This window comes from Mus musculus, chromosome 13 (assembly GCF_000001635.26).
Source record: "Mus musculus strain C57BL/6J chromosome 13, GRCm38.p6 C57BL/6J".
Classification (NCBI taxonomy): Eukaryota; Metazoa; Chordata; class Mammalia; order Rodentia; family Muridae; genus Mus; species Mus musculus.
This window is the reverse complement of record NC_000079.6, coordinates 34,931,889-34,946,613: the sequence shown is the minus strand read 5'-3', so window position 1 is coordinate 34,946,613 and position 14,725 is coordinate 34,931,889. Positions and strand designations below refer to the sequence as shown.

Genomic DNA, 14,725 nt, shown 5'->3' with positions numbered 1-14,725 from the left:
AATACTGTAAAATTAATACTGTAAAAATGACTATTCTACCAAAACCCATCTATAGGTTCAGTGCTGTTCCACTTAAAATCTCCATTTAGTTCATCAGAGAAATAGGTAAAAACTATTTTCTAAAATTCATATGGGTCCACAAAAGACCCCAGTATAACCAAAATGAGCCTGTACCAAAAAAGCAATGCCATAGAATATACCATAGAGCCAAAGTAATAAAAGCAATATGGCTCTAGTGCAAAAAAGTACATGTTGACCAATAGAACAGAATTAAACATGAGTACATGTAAGTATAATCTGCCAACATTTAACAAACGTGCCAAAAACATATACTGTGGGCTGGTGAGATGGCTCAGTGGGTAAGAGCACCCGACTGCTCTTCCGAAGGTCAGGAGTTCAAATCCCAGCAACCACATGGTGGCTCACAACCATCTGTAACAAGATCTGACGCCCTCTTCTGGAGTGTCTGAAGACAGCTACAGTGTACTTACATATAATAAATAAATAAATCTTAAAAAAAAAAAAAAAAAAAAAAAAAAAACATATACTGGAGAAAAGACAGCACCTTCAACTAAAGAAGCTGGAAAACCTGGATGACCACTTAGAGAATAAAGTTAGATCTGTACCTATCACCTTGAATGAAAACACCAAATGGACCAAAGACCTAAGTGTGGATCCTCAACCCCTGAGACACAGGCAGTGCTAGAGATGATATAGGTGTAGGGAAGGACTTTCTGAATAAGATCCCACTTGCCCAGGAACTACAGCCAATAATTGACAAAAGGGACCTCATAAATCTATTTCAAGCCATCTGGAAATCAGTGTGGAGAACCCGCAAAAGGCTAAGAATAAAACTACCATATGTCTCAGCTTTACCCCTCCTCAGCAAGTGCCCAGAGGTCTCAGTATCCTATTCCACAGATACCCATTGCTGCCCTATTCACAGTGGCTAGGAAGTAGAACAACCTGTCCTAGTTACTTTTTCTATTGCTGTGAAGAGACCCCATGACCAAGGCAGTGTATAAGAGAAAGCATGTAATAGGGAGCTTGCTTAGGGTTTCAGGGGATGAGTCCATGGTTACCATGATAGGGAGCATGGCAGCAGATAGACAGGCATTACACTGTAGCAGTAGCTAAGAGCTTATATCCTGGTCTGCAAGTTAGAGAGGAGGGGCTGGTACTGAACCTGTGATGGGCTTCTCAAATCTTCCAACAAGGCCTCACCTCTTAATCCTTCCAAAATAGTTCCATCAAATGTGGACCAAACATTCAAGTATATGAGCCCTTGGGGGGGGGGGTCATTCCCATTTAAACCACAAAACCATCTAAATGTCCTTCAATTAGCAGAAGATAATTAAAATATGGCACGTACATACTATAGAATGCTGTTCAACCACAAAGAAAAATGAAATCATGAACTTTGCAGGCAAAACCCAGACCTAGAGAGACAAACATCACATGGTCTCTCTAATATGTGGTTCCTAGCTTCAAGTTTTCAGATACCAATACTAAGTCCCTATTGCTGAAGTGACACATCCACAAAACAATTCCCATATCGGAAGCTCATGGATAATTGCAGAAGAGGGGGTGGAAAGATTGTAAAAGGCAGAGGAAAAAGAAGTTAGCTGTGAGAGTGTGTCTCCTAGAAGTGTCAAAGAGGCTACATCCATGACGTTTCATCAACATGACTGCCTAAACAAGCCCTGAACACCAATGGACGCACTAAGATGGAAAGGGAAAGGCTTATGAGCTCAGTCTTAGACAGAACTAAAGACAACTGGGAATTGTTGAGAGTGGGATGAATGGGCTTCCCTTCCCAATTGGTTATCCAATATTGAGTGGTCAGCCCTGATATCATAGGCATATGGGTAACATTATACAGACTGAGCAGGTTGTATTTATGCATTTACACACACACAGACACACACACTATATATATGTATATGTATATACATATTTATATAACATATACACACATCATGTATACACATATTATATTATATTATATTATATATGTATATATGATGTAAGTGTCTATATTATATATAATGTATGTATTACATGATGTGTGTGCAAAAACAATTAAATAAAAAGAGGTCATGAATTTGAGAGGGATGGGAAGCAATGTAAGGGAGGATTAGAGAGAGGAAAGGGAGGGGGAAATTATATAATTATAATTTCAAAAAAATAGGTTTTTGGCACTAGGAAGTCTTACGTTTTTTGCCATGAATCGATGCTGCCATGAGCACTGGAACATTGAGCCTCCCGACATGGACTGAAATGCACTCACAGCCTTACAAGCAGAGGTGATATCTCTGAACACCACAACAGCACTTTGTCGTCCACTAGGAGTGACTGAGATAATTGGGCCAAGTGCTGACAGTCTTTGGATAACTGATTTGAGGTCCTCTGTGGGTTGCAAGTTCTTTTTGGTCCACCTGACAAGGAAGAAAATGGGAGGAAAACAAATGAGAATACTCACTGCCACCCCTCCCCCCACATACAGGTTGTAATATGTTAGCTATGAGAAACTAACTAGTGAATGGAAAAGTTAATGGTAATTATTTATTACATCTTTTTGAGATAATATAATTACATCATTTTCCCTTCTCTTTCTTCCTTTAAAACCCACCCTCTAACCCTCTACTCTTTTTCAAATTCATATATGCAGTGTTCAGTTTTATGGATGTGAACAGAAGAAACCATTAATGTGTATTGACAAATGACAAGTGCCTGATGCCCATCATATGTTATCCCTTGAAAAATGATGCCGGGCTGGTGAGATGGCTCAGTGGGTAAGAGCACCTGACTGCTCTTCCAAAGGTCCGAAGTTCAAATCCCAGCAACCACATGGTGGCTCACAACCACCCGTAATGAGATCTGATGACCTCTTCTGGTGCATCTGAAGATAGCTACAGTGTACTTACATATAATAAATAAATAAATAAATAAATAAATAAATAAATAAATAAATAAATCTTTTAAAAAAAGCAATGTTTTAAAAAAAAAAAAAAAGAAAAATGATGCCAGAGATTAACAATGAGATGAATGCCACTGTTTTCACAGGCTGAGGTTGTAACACTGATAGAGTGGGGCTTTTCTAGAGTGAAATGTCTCTGAAAAGTGCCCCAAAAATTCAATTAAAAAGCCAGGCAGAGTCCAGTACTACCATACCCTAGAAGACAACTACTGTCCAAACATCCTGTTTACTACAGGCAAAATCTCTGTAGAAAACATGGAAAGACACCATGTGAGAATCTTTACATTGAAAGTAGATCAGGAAGGGTTGGAGAGATGGTTCTGTGATTAAGGGCACTGGCTGTTCTTCCCAAGGACACACGTTCAAATCCCAGCAGCCATGTGGTAGCTCATGTAATTTCAAGTCTGGGGCATCCAAGTCAAATCAATCAAAAAGTCACATTGAAAATGGCTGTGAAGGGTTGGAGAGATTTCTCAGTGGGTAAGAGCACTTGATGTGCAAGCCTATTCTGTATCCACATAAAAGCTGGGCAGGACCAGCTATAATCTGTGCCTGTAACCCTCAACACTGGAGATGTACCATGTGTATAGACCACAAGAAGAATGGTGGCTAAAGTGTGATCTTTTCATAGAATGAAATGTTATTAACATTAAAATGGGAGGAAAGTCTGACACACGTTAAAAGGTGAATTCACTGTGCCAAGTGAAATAGCCAAACCTAAAAGAACAAGTATAATTCCACTTACCTGAAACACATTGAATGGGCACGTTTATAGGCTGGGAAAAAATAATAGTTGCCAAGTGCCATAAAGATATTGAACTCGGGTATTGTTATTTTACGAGTATAGAAATTCAGTTGGTGACTCAAGGGATTGTCAATATTGGTGACAGAATATTGGTGCAAATGGACTCAGGGCCACTGATCTGTACACAAAGACATGCTTCAATGACAAATTTAAAGCTTTATAGTTTTTACTGTAGTTAAAATATCTTTACAAAATCAGTAACAAGAAAATTGGGAACATGACTCATTCAATAGACAGAGGGAAAGCATTGGACAAAATTCAGCACTGAGTCATGATAACAATTACAAAGACAGCAACAGTAGAGAGCTTACTGAACTACTAAAGGGAATTTACAGAGACTTACAGTGAACCTTTTATTGATTTTTCCACCTCAGAATGAGAAAAAAATAGCAAGGATGCATACTTCTGCCACATTGTATTGGAGACCTTGGCTTTTGTAATAAAGTAAGGGGTAAAAGGATTAAAAATAGAAAATTAAAACATAAAAATGCCCCTGCATAATTTGCAGTGAATTATACGATCCAGCAATCTCACTTGTGGGCATTTATCCAAAAGAAATGAAATCAGTTATCTCTCTATATATAGATTTTATAGTTCTAATCCTGTGTGCATTATAACACTGTTCACAAAAAAATAAGATATTTTCCTGTCTTCTGACGTGGATTTTTTTTATGGCTTCTACTCCATGGTTTCAGGTGCATTTCTTCGAGGTTTGGTCCTTGGAGATTTTTTTCTTTTTGGTGGGTACAGTGAACTTTTATTGATGGTATTCAAGAAAGTAGAGAGGGCTCCCTAAGCCCTCCTGTTATTATGGGGGGTCTGGGATGAAAATTGTGAGGGAGATCAGTGGCCCTGAGTCCTCAGTGTAGCCCAGGATGACCTTTAGTGGGCCCTTGGAAGCCTGCTTCACCATTTTCTTGATGCCATCATACTTGGCAAGTTTCTCCAGGTAGCATGTCAGATCCACAATGGCTACATTCTGGGTAGGAACACGGAAGGCCATGCCAGTGAGCTTCCTGTTGGATGCCCTGGACTTGACATTGCATGAACTGCCACATGGCTGCTGGGATTTGAACTTGGGTCCTTGGGAAGAACAAATTTTGAGGGAGATGCTCAGTGTTGGGACAGGGACTCCTCAGCAACTGAGGGCCTCTCTCTTGCTCTCAGTGTCCTTGCTGGGATGGGTGGTCTAGGGTTTCCTACTTCTTGCAGGCCATGTAGGCCATGAGGTCCACATCCCTGTTGCTGTAGCTGTATTCATTGTCATACCAGGAAATGAGCTTACAAAGTTGTCATTGAGATCAATGCCAGCCACAGCATCAAAGTTGGAGTAGGAGTTGCTGTTGAAGTCGCAGGAGACAACCTAGTACTCAGTGTAGCCCAGGATGCCTTTTAGTGGGCCCTCAGATGCCTGCTTCACCATTTTCTTGATGCCATCATACTTGGGATGTTTCTTCAAGTAGCATGTCAGATCCACAATGGCTACATTGTGGGTAGGAACACAGAAGGCCATGCCAGTGAGCTTCCTGTTCAGTTCTAGGATGACCTTGCCCACAGCCTTGGTAGCACCAGTGGATACAGGGATGAGGGCAGCCCCATGGCCATCATGCCACAGCTTTTCAGAGGGGCCATTCACAGTCTTGAATGGCAGTGATGGGATGGACTGTGGTCTTGAGCCTTGCCAAAGTTGTCATGGATGACCTTGGCCAGAAGGGCTAAGTGGTTGGTGGTACAGGATGCATTGCTGACAATCTTGAGTGAGTTATCATATTTCTTGTGGTTCACACCCATCACAAACATGGGGCATCAGCAGAAGGGGCTGAGATGATGACCCTTTTGGCCCCACCCTTCAAGTAGGCCCTGGCCTTTTCCGTGGTGGTGAAGATGCCAGAAGACTCCATGACATACTCAGCACCAGCATCGACCCATTTGACTTTAGCAGGATCTCACTCCTGGAAGATGGTGATGGGCTTTCCATTGATGACAAGCTTTCCATTCTCAGCCTTGACTGTGCAGGTAAATTTGCCATGGGTGGAGTCAGACTGGAACATGTAGACCATGTAGTTGAGGTCAATGCAGCGATCGTTGATGGCAACAATCTCCACTTTGCCAGATGCAGAGCAGAAGGCAGCCCTGGTAACCAAGCATCGACTACTGCCATATCTGTTCACACCAACCTCCACCATCTTGCCTACAGCTGGTATTACTACACAAGAAGATGAGGTTGTCTCTGGGACAGGGAAGAGCAGAGGCAGAGACTTTCTTTCATGGGTTTTCTTTCCCCAGTTTTGGCTCCAAGTTTATTTTCTTAGGGTCGGAGCTCCATGTCTAAGTTTCTTTCCTGGATTATTTTTCCCTCTTGCAGGATCCTTTTACTATCATCAGAGACTTTGAGAGCAGACAAGCAATGCTCTTCCAGGACCTGCTTTCTCAGCAGTCCAACAGCTGGCAACTGCCTAATACTATGTGATTGTTCTTGAAATGCTGACAATGGCAAACCCTACACATCACAACAAGATGGCTTTGGTGTCTTACTTCCTGACTTAGAAGGGGTTCAATGGCTATCATTCCTGGCTTCACCAAGAGAACATTCTAAAAACAGCAGGATCTGGGCCCCACTCCTGAGGTGACAACTCAAGTAGTCTTTTGAGGTTTGAGCAGGGTCAGTTTGACTGTGCACAGGCAAGCTAAAGGGATAGTTTAATAGTCTGGGACTCTGCCTGAACTGGGTTATAGACAGCTCCTCTTCCTCCTCCTCTTCTTCTTTTTAAAGATATACTTATTTTATTTTATATGTATGAGTGGTTTTCCCATGTGTATGATTGAGATGTTCAAAGAGGGTATTGGATTCCCTGGAACTGAAATTATAGATGATTATAACATGTGTGTGCTGGGAACTAAAGCAGAGTCCTCAGCAAGAGCATTTCCAGCTCTTAGCCACTGAGTCATCTCCAACCCAACCCCCTTCTTCTAATCATGCACTTGGAAGACCCACTCCTTTTCCACAAACACTGCACACACACACCCTCTCTGAAAAATGCATCCAGCAACCGTGGACCTCTACCTGCTTTAGGCTACATATACACTTCTCTCTAAACAATGGAATAGGTTTCTCCTCCCTTAACATCAATCTAACTTAGTTTCTTTTCAAATGTACTTCCAATGTATTTAGTTACATAGAATGGACAAGCTGGTCTAGCATAAATTAGTTTTAGTTGCTTATGTAGCAAGTCAAAACTATATCTTCAAGTGAATTTATAGAGAGAATCTATTTACTATCCAATGCCTATGCATAATCAGGTGTGTCCTCATTAGAATAGGTGTGGCCTTGTTGAAGGAAATGTGTCACTGTGGAAGTGGCCCTTGAGGTCTTATGCTTAAAGCTCCACCCAGGACAGAAGAGCCAGTCTGCTCCTAGCTGCCTTTGGATCAAGCTGTAGAACTCTTGGCTCCTCCAGCACCACGTCTGCCCTGAAGCTGCCATGATTCCTGCTATGATGATAATGGCTTAAACCTCCAAATCTGTAAGGTAGCCCCAATGAAATGTTTGCCTTTAAATGAGTTGCCTTGTCATAGTGTCTGTACTGGCCGGTTTTGTGTGTCAACTTGACACAGGCTGGAGTTATCACAGAGAAAGGAGCCTCAGTTGAGGAAATGCCTCCATGAGACTCAGCTATAAGGCATGTTCTCAGCTAGTGATTTGGAGGGGGGGGGATTCAGCCCATTGTGGGTGGTGCCATCCCTGAGCTGGTAGTCCAGGGTTTTATAAGAAAGCAAGCTGAGCAATCCAGAGGAGCAAGTCAGTAAGTAACATCCCTCCATGGCCTCTGCATCAGCTCCTGCTTCCTGCTCTATGTGAGTTCCAGTCCTGACTTCCTTTAGTGATGAACATCAATGTGGAAGTGTAAGCTGAATAATCCCTTTCCTCCCCAACTTGCTTCTTGGTCATGATGTTTTTTGCAGGAATAGAAATCCTGACTAAGACAGTGTCTCTTCAAAGTAGTAGAAACCTAACTAGGACAGGTGCTTACATATGATCTACTTGTAGTATTTTCTTTTTTTTTTTTTTCATTTTTTATTAGGTATTTAGCTCATTTACATTTCCAATGCTATACCAAAAGTCCCCCATACCCACCCACCCCCAATCCCCTACCCACTCACTCCCCCTTTTTGGCCCTGGCATTCCCCTGTACTGGGGCATATAAAGTTTGCGTGTCCAATGGGCCTCTCTTTCCAGTGATGGCCGACTAGGCCATCTTTTGATACATATGCAGCTAGAGTCAAGAGCTCCGGGGTACTGGTTAGTTCATAATGTTGTTCCACCTATAGGGTTGCAGATCCCTTTAGCTCCTTGGCTACTTTCTCTAGCTCCTCCATTGGGAGCCCTGTGATCCATCCATTAGCTGACTGTGAGCATCCACTTCTGTGTTTGCTAGGCCCCGGCATAGTCTCACAAGAGACAGCTACATCTAGGTCCTTTCGATAAAATCTTGCTAGTATATGCAATGGTGTCAGCGTTTGGATGCTGATTATGGGGTGGATCCCTGGATATGGAAGTCTCTACATGGACCATCCTTTCATCTCAGCTCCAAACTTTGTCTCTGTAACTCCTTCCAAGGGTGTTTTTGTAGTATTTTCATATGAGCATATGATCACCTTCATCATGTTCACCTTTTTTTGTCTGTTTATTTTATTTTATTTTATTTTATTTTTTTTATGACAGCCACTCACTATGTAACACTGACTTCCCTGGAACTTGCTATGTAGACCAAGCTGACCTTAAGCTCACAGAGACTCACCTGTCTCTGTCTCCCAAGTACTGTGACTAAAGATGTGCAACACCACTCCTGACAATGTTCACCTCTTTTATTTCCCCTTCTTCTTCCCCATCCTAGAGTCTTTTATATCCATTATAGTCCCCCTTTCACTTGTGTGTCTCCTCCTGGACAATTTCCCATATAAAAGAAAACATGCGTGCTGGCTAGTTTTATTGTCAACTTGACACAATCTAGAGTCTCCTGGAAGAGAGAACCTCAATTGCCATGTTTAGATTGGCATGTCTGTGGATCGTTGCCTTATTAATTGATGTAGGAAGGTGCAGGTTACTGTGAGAAGCATCATTCCTGAGGCAGACAGTCCTGTTCTGTATAAGAATGGTAGCTAAACAGGAGCCTGAGAGGGAGCAAACAGGAGAGCAAGACAGCAAGCAGCATTTCTCTATAACTTGGTCTCCAGATTCCTGCCTTGAATTCCTGCCCTGCCCTTCCTTGATGATTGATAATATCCTGGAAGTATAAGCCAAATAAAGCCTTCCCTCCCCAAGTTGTTTATGGCTGGAATATCTTATCACAGAAATAGAACAATATGAAAATCATGTGTCTTTGCACCTGGCTTGTTTTGCTTAACATGATGATCTCCAGTTCCATCCACTTTCCCTCAAACAACATAATTTCAATCTTTATGATTGAGTAGAAATCCACTTTATACGTTCAACACACTTTTCACACATCCATCTGCTGATGCACACCTGGCCACTATGAACCATTCTGTGATAAACATGAGTGTGTAGGAGGCACTTGTATGCTGACTTCAATTCATTTTTCACTATTTCTTTGCATCAAGAGGCCACATCCAGAGATTGACAAACATTCTAGGCTTGTTTAACTGCAGTGTTTGCACAATAATGAGATTGATTGCTTGTGACCCAGTGCATTTTTTCAGAATGTATCTCTAGAGTTTAGCAGCAAATGACCATAAATGAGAACAGAATACTCATTCATATAATATATGGGACTAGTTTGGGAGATTATTGGGGCTGACAAATTGCACATTTGTCAAGCAAGCTGGAAAATCCAATGGGAGTTCACCTTGCAGTCTGGAAACCAAAGGCTAGAATTTCACCCCTTTATGGGATCTTAGTCTTTTCTATTATTATTTTAAACTGACTGAATGATAAGCCTACCACACTATGGAAAACCTCTACTCAATGACCACTTATTTGAATGCAAATCTCATCTGAGTAATACTTTTATAACAACACCTAGATAGACACACATTAAAACAAACCATTGGTACTATATACTGTGCCAAGCTGACCTGTATATTTAATGGTCATATAACCTGGCTGCAGGTCATCACTTAGATTTTTTTGTTTGTTTGTTTGTCTTGAATCCATCTGCAGTAAGCAACATGAACATTGTCTTGAATGCCTACTCACCAACCAGGTGGGAGCTTAGGCTGGAGTAGCAAACAAGCACGTTCTTACAGTACAGCATGGTAAACGTATATGTATATGGTAGAGATGGATGTAGGCATACATTTTTCTCAACCTACTTTTATAAGCATTAAACCTCTCCTCTAGCTCATCACTCACCAAAGGTAGTTGAAAAGAAAAGTTTAGGACAAGGCCAAAGTGGACCTATTTAGAAATAGTTCTTTGGGGGCAACTCCAATCTTCATTATCAGGATATCAATCATCCAGTTGATTAGTTAGGGTTTTACTGTTGTGAACAGACACCATGACTAAGGATACTCTTATAAGGCCAACATTTAATTGGAGCTAGCTTACACATTCAGAGATTCAGTCCACTATCATCAAAGCAGGAACATGGCAGCATCCAAGCAGACATGGTGCAAGAGGAGTTGAGAGTTCTACATCTTCATCTGAAGGCTACTAGCAGAATGCTTACTTCCAGGCAGCTAGGATGAGGGTCTTAAAGCCCACACCCACAGTGACACACCTACTCCAACAAGGCCACACCCACTCCAACAAGGCCATACCATCTAATAGTCCTATTCCCTGGGCCGAGCATATACAAACCATCACACCAGTCTTCTAGCAAAACACCAATACAAATCAGCAGCAGCATTCCAGTCTATTCAGCAATTACCACTCATAAATCAGCAGCTACAGACCAGTCCACTCAGAAGACACCACACATGAACCAACAAGGGCAGTTCAATCCAGAAGAAACTGCAAAGCTCACCAACTGCCCTGAGTCCTCAGAAGCAGCAAGAAGCCACAGGAATCTCTGGAGGAGTTATTTGGTGATTTTTCTCTCTGTAACATCACCACAAGCAAAGCTTAACAATGTAGTATAAGGCGAACCAATACATGTTCATACCATCATCGACCAATAGCAAGGCAGAACAAAATGAATCAATGCTTGAACTCCTACTGTCTGTGGGGTCATATTTATATTCCTTCTAACATCATGCAGCGTGTTTGCTTAGCAAAACATCCTTTCACCTGTGTTCCCCAGCAAAACATCATTTGACATAACTGACTTTCCTAAGAAACCAGAAGTTTTTACTTCAGACGGATGGAGTACCCATTGCTTCTCTGGGGCTGGTGCCATGAAAAGCTTGACTCCAACTGTCGACAACAGACGGGGAGTAGAATCAATCCTACTACCTACTACCAGGCCCCAATCTCGGTTACAACTGTGTTGTTTTAATGAAAAATATTTTAGAATCTAAAATTCTAAAGTTCCCATGTGGATCATTCAGCCATTGTCTATTCGAGACTCCTTTGTTGCCCTTTAAAAAGAAAAAGAAAACTGAACCCCAGAGCCCACGAATATAACATATTGAGCCAATAAATGCAGTTTACAAGTAATTATAATTTACATACAGTTTCCAGAAAGGATTTACAATATTATAAAAAGTGGGGTCTGGCATCCTGCCAAGTTCTCCAACAGAGATAATATACCACCATCTGTGACTCTAGATGCTGGGAAAATCTGTTTTTCAGCATGGTATGGCTTTGGGAACCGCTGTTTTATTTACATAGCAAAGTGGAAGAATTTTTGTTAGAGGTAGGGTTTGATCCTATGACTACCGTCACTGTGTGTTATGACTTAACTGTGTTACCTACAAAGTCGTCAGGTAGAACTTTGATTCTCCATGCCATATGGGTGAGGCCATTCATAAGAGGGATTAATGCCCATCTGACAGGAGTATGTTAACTCTCATCCTAATAGTACAAAATTAGTTTATTACAGGTTGTAAAGATGTCTCCATGAATAAAGTATTTGCTGAGCAAGAATGGAGAGACCCAAATTCAATCCCCAGCACCCACATAAATGCTGTCTGTGGCGACATCTATAATTACAGTGCGGAGAGATGGAGACAGGTTGGTTCCTGGGCTCACTCGACAGCCAGTCTAGCTAACTTAGTGAATTCTATCTCAAAAATAAGCTGGAGAGTGATTGAGGAAGACATCCGACATTGGCCTCTGGTCTACGCACGCGCGCACACACACATGCTCATACACTCACACACAGACACACACATACAAATAGAAGATTGTTACAAAGAAAGCATACCCCATTTTCTTTCTCTTTCTCTTCCTAATGCCATGTTTTAAAGCAGTGCCATGCCCTCACCAGAGGGAAGGACTTTCTATAATCTAGACTCTACATTACGCTGGCTATCTTGGACTTTCTATCACCTAGAACCATGAGCCTAAATGGAGATATTTTCTTTTCAAGTTACTCAGTCTCAAGCACTCTGCAACATAGACAAAGAAACATAGACAAGTGAGGAAAGCTGGGGGTGGGAGAATTGTTTGTCCAAAGTAAAATTGCCCGTCCTGAAAGCATACATATAATTAACATTGTACCGACGGACTAGGTTACATTTAGGAACATATATGTGCATACACATATGTATGCAATAACCATTAGTGAAAAAAGATGCTGGAAACTTAAAGGAGAGTGTAGAGGGGGTATGTAGAAGGGTTTGGAGGGAGTAAAAACAAGAGATAAATGATATAATTAATCAAATTATCATGTCAAAAAATCCATTGCTAAAGAAAACAAAGTGGTCATTAGAACCATGGCATTGTCAGGGCAGTGAAGTGATTCTGAGACTTTCAAGGGTAAAAATTATTTTAATATATTCAAATTAAGATTATGTAACCATGTTCGGAGGGATCTCTTTTAAATCAAATGTCAGCATCATAAAAGGTTGCTTTAGGCTATGTTGTTTTCACATGGCATGACATGTTTACTTCACAATGTACTATGACCTATGAAAATATAGCTTAAATATCAGCATCCAAGCATGGACACCCATCTTCACATATTTCCTTCGACCAGCATGCATCTGCTCTCTGTAAAAGTGAAGACTGTTTTGATCATTTGTGGGGTTTGCTTCTTTGTATAGGGGCGAAGCCTTGTATGCTTTTCTCTGTCTACTTTGGCATGTCCATTCGTATCACCAGTGTTCAGCTCACATTTGGGCAGTCACATTGGTGAGACTTTATGGATATAGCTTTTGATGTTACTAGGAGACACAATCTCACTATCTATAGATTTTTAAATCCAGTCAGAGACATGATGGGACAAGTGGACAAGTACATTTGTTAACTAGGATGATGAGCCCAGAGGACGCTTCTAGAATAGGCAAATTCATGAGCTAGCCCTCTCCCCGTATGCTCTCATCTTAAGATCAGAGAGGAGTCTGCTTTTCTTCTGGCAGCCTGTGAACAGTCTTTTGAATGTCCATGGTGTGCCAAGCACAGGTATCATCTTGGATAGTATAGTCAGTGATATAAAAGCAGCGAGCAGAAACACGGCATCTGTTTGGCTTGAGCAGAGAAATGTACCAAATAAGGTAGTTTGCTGAGTAACCAATGCATAAGACTTGGAGTACACCATCTCCTTTCTTTCCTAGCCTGAGGCCAGCTATTCCTCACTTGCGTTAACTACAAAAGCTCTCAGCAAGTCTCTAACTTCCACCTGCTTCCATGCAGGCCTGAGAGCACTTAAATCTATCTTGTTCCACCATTGCAGTGGCTCTTCCTTTCCCAGTGTAAAAATCTGGCAGACTGGATAAAGCCAAGAGTCTTTGGTCATGGTAGCATTGATAAGAATGGCTCCCTCTCCAACAATCCTCCTCCAGCCCTCCAGATCTCTGCTCACTGGAGCAAAAGGCAGTAGGTAGGGTAACACACTATTCTACCTACTTCCAGGGGTTCCCTTGCACTGAGAGCGTCTTCAGTAACTTGGCAGGTGTGAAAGAAAAGGTAGTGTGCTCTTTTGTAAGGGAAAGCCTGTTCCATGTCCTCCATGTTCTGCAAAGACCACATTAAATCTTTTTGTGAAGGAGATGAAGAGTTTCTGCTTGTGACCATTCTGTGTTCTGTAAACATGAGCACACAACAAATATTCAAAAGCCTACCTGGCAACGATGGTGCCCATGGGCGGCTCATAGGTGCTTTTCTGCCACAGGTGACATTTCTTCCAGTTTCCACTGATATTGTTGATTATCCTTCTTCTCCATGAGGGCATAAGGCTTGGCTTTGGGGAGAGACTGATCTCTTTTGGTAACTGATGTCTTGCTAAGATCTTTTCTAGACCAGAGAACTCAGGCTTCTCACCTGGTGGCAGAATAAGTATTAACAGAATTCAGTGTTTATTCCCACCCCTGCATAACACGATTCTGAAATGTGTTTGTGTGTGTACATGGAACACACACATCTTGCTGAGGATGGAACGAACTCAGGGCTTCCTGTGTGTTGGGCACACCCTCCATCTGTATTTTTGCAATTTAGTAATTCCTTCTTAGCTCTGCCATCCCTTTATCCCAGCAATATTACTTATATTTTAGTCTAAGAGATGCGTTGACTATAAGTGCCTGCATTAAGTATGCTAGGACCACTAGCATGTAAATGTTGTTGGTTCCTTATGTATAGTTTGTAAACTAATAGTAAGTTATAATACAATTATTATTGTTATTATTATTATTGTGCATCTTGCTCCTAATTTGGAACACCATTTTCCTGCTATTTTGCCTAAGAACTATTCTGCATTTGGAGACCCAATCATTGAGACTTGGGATTACAACCTGTGTCTCCTACTGCTGGAATTCTCTGAGTGATGAGTAGCAGTCAGAATGCCAGAACGGTGGGTGGGACCACCTTGAGAGGATGAGGT

The 14,725-nt window shown here is 41.6% G+C and overlaps 1 protein-coding gene and 1 pseudogene across 2 annotated transcripts in view; both read right to left on the bottom strand.

Annotated features, from left to right (window-relative positions):
• 4933417A18Rik (RIKEN cDNA 4933417A18 gene) overlaps window positions 1-14,725 on the bottom strand; it is a 31,814-nt gene that overhangs the window by 9,605 nt on the left and 7,484 nt on the right. For both annotated transcript variants that reach the window (XM_011244329.1, NM_025750.3), the window contains exons 2-3: window positions 13,971-14,169; window positions 2,216-2,438 (exon numbers count right to left, since the gene is read on the bottom strand). In XM_011244329.1, coding sequence (XP_011242631.1) covers window positions 2,216-2,438; window positions 13,971-14,169 — 422 coding nt within the window. The remainder of the gene's footprint in view (window positions 1-2,215; window positions 2,439-13,970; window positions 14,170-14,725) is intronic.
• On the bottom strand, window positions 4,864-5,982 carry Gm8245 (predicted gene 8245; annotated as a pseudogene).